The following is a 2,575-nucleotide window of genomic DNA, read 5'->3' as shown; positions in this document are numbered from 1 at the left end:
TTTGCTAAATGATCTACCATTTCTACAAACTTATATTGCATGTTCCAAAATTGTCACAAAGCCCTTTCATATTAGTCAGTATACCACCGCTATGACTACTGATGAATTACTAATATTTTGATATTTTATTTTTAAGTTCCACAATCCTTTTTTTTCACATGTTAAGTTTTATTTTCTATCTGAGATTGTCTATGTATTTTATTTCCACACAGGGTACTGATCCACCTTATAAAGGATTCACAACATTTATGTCAACACTATCCTATGAACAAGCACTGGATATTGCCAGGGAAGTGTATGGACCTTTGATGGATCATTTAAAGGTCCAAATATAAAAAAAACAAGAAGCCACAAGACCTCCTTGTGATGCGAGGTAGTTTTTATTAATAACAATTAGTACCCTCATATATGTAGAAATTTGTATTCTAGTCTAATCCAGTTTATTTTTAATGTGTAAAGGCACAGTGGTGTTTGTTAATTACATATCTCATACATACTTAGAAAAATTTAATACATACAACGATCTTCTATCAAATGTACCTCTAAGCCTGTCTCAAGCTGTGCTAAAGATACATACCTACTAACAGCCATTTTCTATAACGAGCATAAATGTAATCTTTCACCCCCAAGGCTGGCTCAGTCCACTTCACATATGACACACATACACCCAGTAAACTTCAAGTGTTTGATGCATACATTAAATAAAATTACTAGTGTGTCATGTAATCTGTGTAGTCCACCACCCAGCATTGTGCTTATCAACAATTTGTAACCATTATGAGTATGAATAAATTTGTTAGAGGTGTGAAAATAATTCTATATGTTGTTTAGCATGTCTTTATTCGAATAATTGTAGTCCCATGCCGTCGCACCACTTAGGTTTCTGTCGCAAGAGCATAAACTTTGACCCGTTCTGTGTCATGGAAACGGCTTTGTTTACGGTAGTGATTGTATGTACCGGCGCCAAAATCGAATGCGTTAGGTAATCATGGCAAAAACACTTCACTACCACGTAGATTTACTTAGAAAACATTGCAGAATATGTGGCAGTAAATTTGCAGGTACAAAATATGATTGTGCTAGTTTTACTTCGGAACTCCAACAGTGCTTTAATGTTTATGTTGAATCTGATGAAATAGATATGCATCCAGATAAGTTCTGCAAAAATTGCAAACGAGCAATTGAAAGGAACCATAGTAGTACTCCGGTTAGGGTTAGGAAAGTACCGGTATGCATAGAGTGGAGGAAACACAGTAGAAATGAATGTGTTGTGTGTGAGTACTATGGAAAGAGAGGTAGAAAAAAGAAAGTTGTCACAACAACAAATATTACACAGTCCCATCTAGGGCCCATTCCTCATGGAAAAATCAACGAGGTCGATGTCACTACAGGGCATGCTGCAACAGCCAATAGTATCATGCATAGAGTTAATGAAGTGTGTGGGGCCAAATATAGAGCCAAAGAGCCACTCCACCAGGCTCGATTTTCAGGGTATAACAGTACGGACCTTGACTGTCAAATATGCAAAGAGACATTAGATCAACCAGTGCAACTGCTTTGTCAGAGAAATCATTTGTTCTGCTCAGATTGTTTAAAGGAATGGCTTAGGACATCACCAACTTGTCCACTCTGCAGAGTTACTGTTACAGCCATATCTGTAACAGCCATTCCTGTTGCCCTGAAGAATATCATTCAAGTGAACAAGCAATTGAAATTCCTCTCAAAGAAAAAGAAATCGAAAAAGCACATGGCTTTGAGAAATTAGCAACAAAAGTTGTTAAAAGGAAAATCAACCTCCAGACTTCTAAGAAAGAGTTGGTAAGGTTTAAGACTAAAGGAACGGTGAGTATCATTGTGGTTTATTTTTAAAGAAACAATTCATACTAGTAAATGATCAAAATTTAATGCATTCAAATATGTAGTGCGTCTTTTATGATCACATGATTGTGCTAAAATGATTTTATAATTGATACTAGTATTGAAATTGTACACCATGTTGAATGGCTTTTAATAGTAAAAATAATTTTCGATTCCTGAGGTTTGTGGTTTCACTATATACTTCAGGTAATTACCATGTTTATTGTATTTTTCCTACTGTAGTGTGAATACATATTGAATAATCTACGAATGGCATAACGTCATTACAAAATCGCCGTATATCATGTCATCATCTCGCATCGCAGTATTGCATATAGTCATCTCATGTAGTCATATCGCATGTAGTCATCTCATGTAGTCATATCGCATGTAGTCATCGCATGTAGTCACCTCATGTAGTCATATCGCATGTAGTCACCTCATGTAGTCATATCGCATGTAGTCATATCGCATATACTCATTGCAGTATTGTATTTTCGAATATTGGCAGGCATTCTACGTCATAAGGGGGGTCTTTTACCATAGTGTGTCAGTGTGGTTCTTCGTTCAGAACCTGCTAACATTATACCTCGACGTAATATAATATGCAAAAATGGTAAAACCTTTCATAATGCTATTTAATGTGTGACGTCGTGGAGTAATCGAACGCAACTTGGGGCAACTTTAGGTGCCTCGAGGAACCCTGGGTTGCATAATC

The 2,575-nt window shown here is 36.3% G+C and overlaps 1 protein-coding gene across 1 annotated transcript; it reads left to right on the top strand.

Moving 5' to 3' along the window:
• Positions 1–988: 988 nt before the first annotated feature.
• LOC144438109 (V(D)J recombination-activating protein 1-like) lies at positions 989–1,765 on the top strand. Its single transcript, XM_078127137.1, has one exon. The coding sequence runs from the start codon at positions 989–991 to the stop codon at positions 1,763–1,765; it is 777 nt and encodes a 258-aa protein (XP_077983263.1).
• The last annotated feature ends 810 nt before the right edge of the window (positions 1,766–2,575 follow it).

The sequence above is a fragment of the Glandiceps talaboti genome, chromosome 7, assembly GCF_964340395.1.
Source record: "Glandiceps talaboti chromosome 7, keGlaTala1.1, whole genome shotgun sequence".
Taxonomy (NCBI): Eukaryota; Metazoa; Hemichordata; class Enteropneusta; family Spengelidae; genus Glandiceps; species Glandiceps talaboti.
The sequence above is the reverse complement of the archived record's forward strand: the minus strand, read 5'-3'. Positions and strand labels throughout refer to the sequence as shown.

What these genes read in the sequence shown, in the direction of transcription:
- LOC144438109 (XM_078127137.1), top strand. Translation starts at nt 989, where the DNA reads ATGGCAAAAACACTTCACTACCACGTAGATTTACTTAGAAAACATTGC.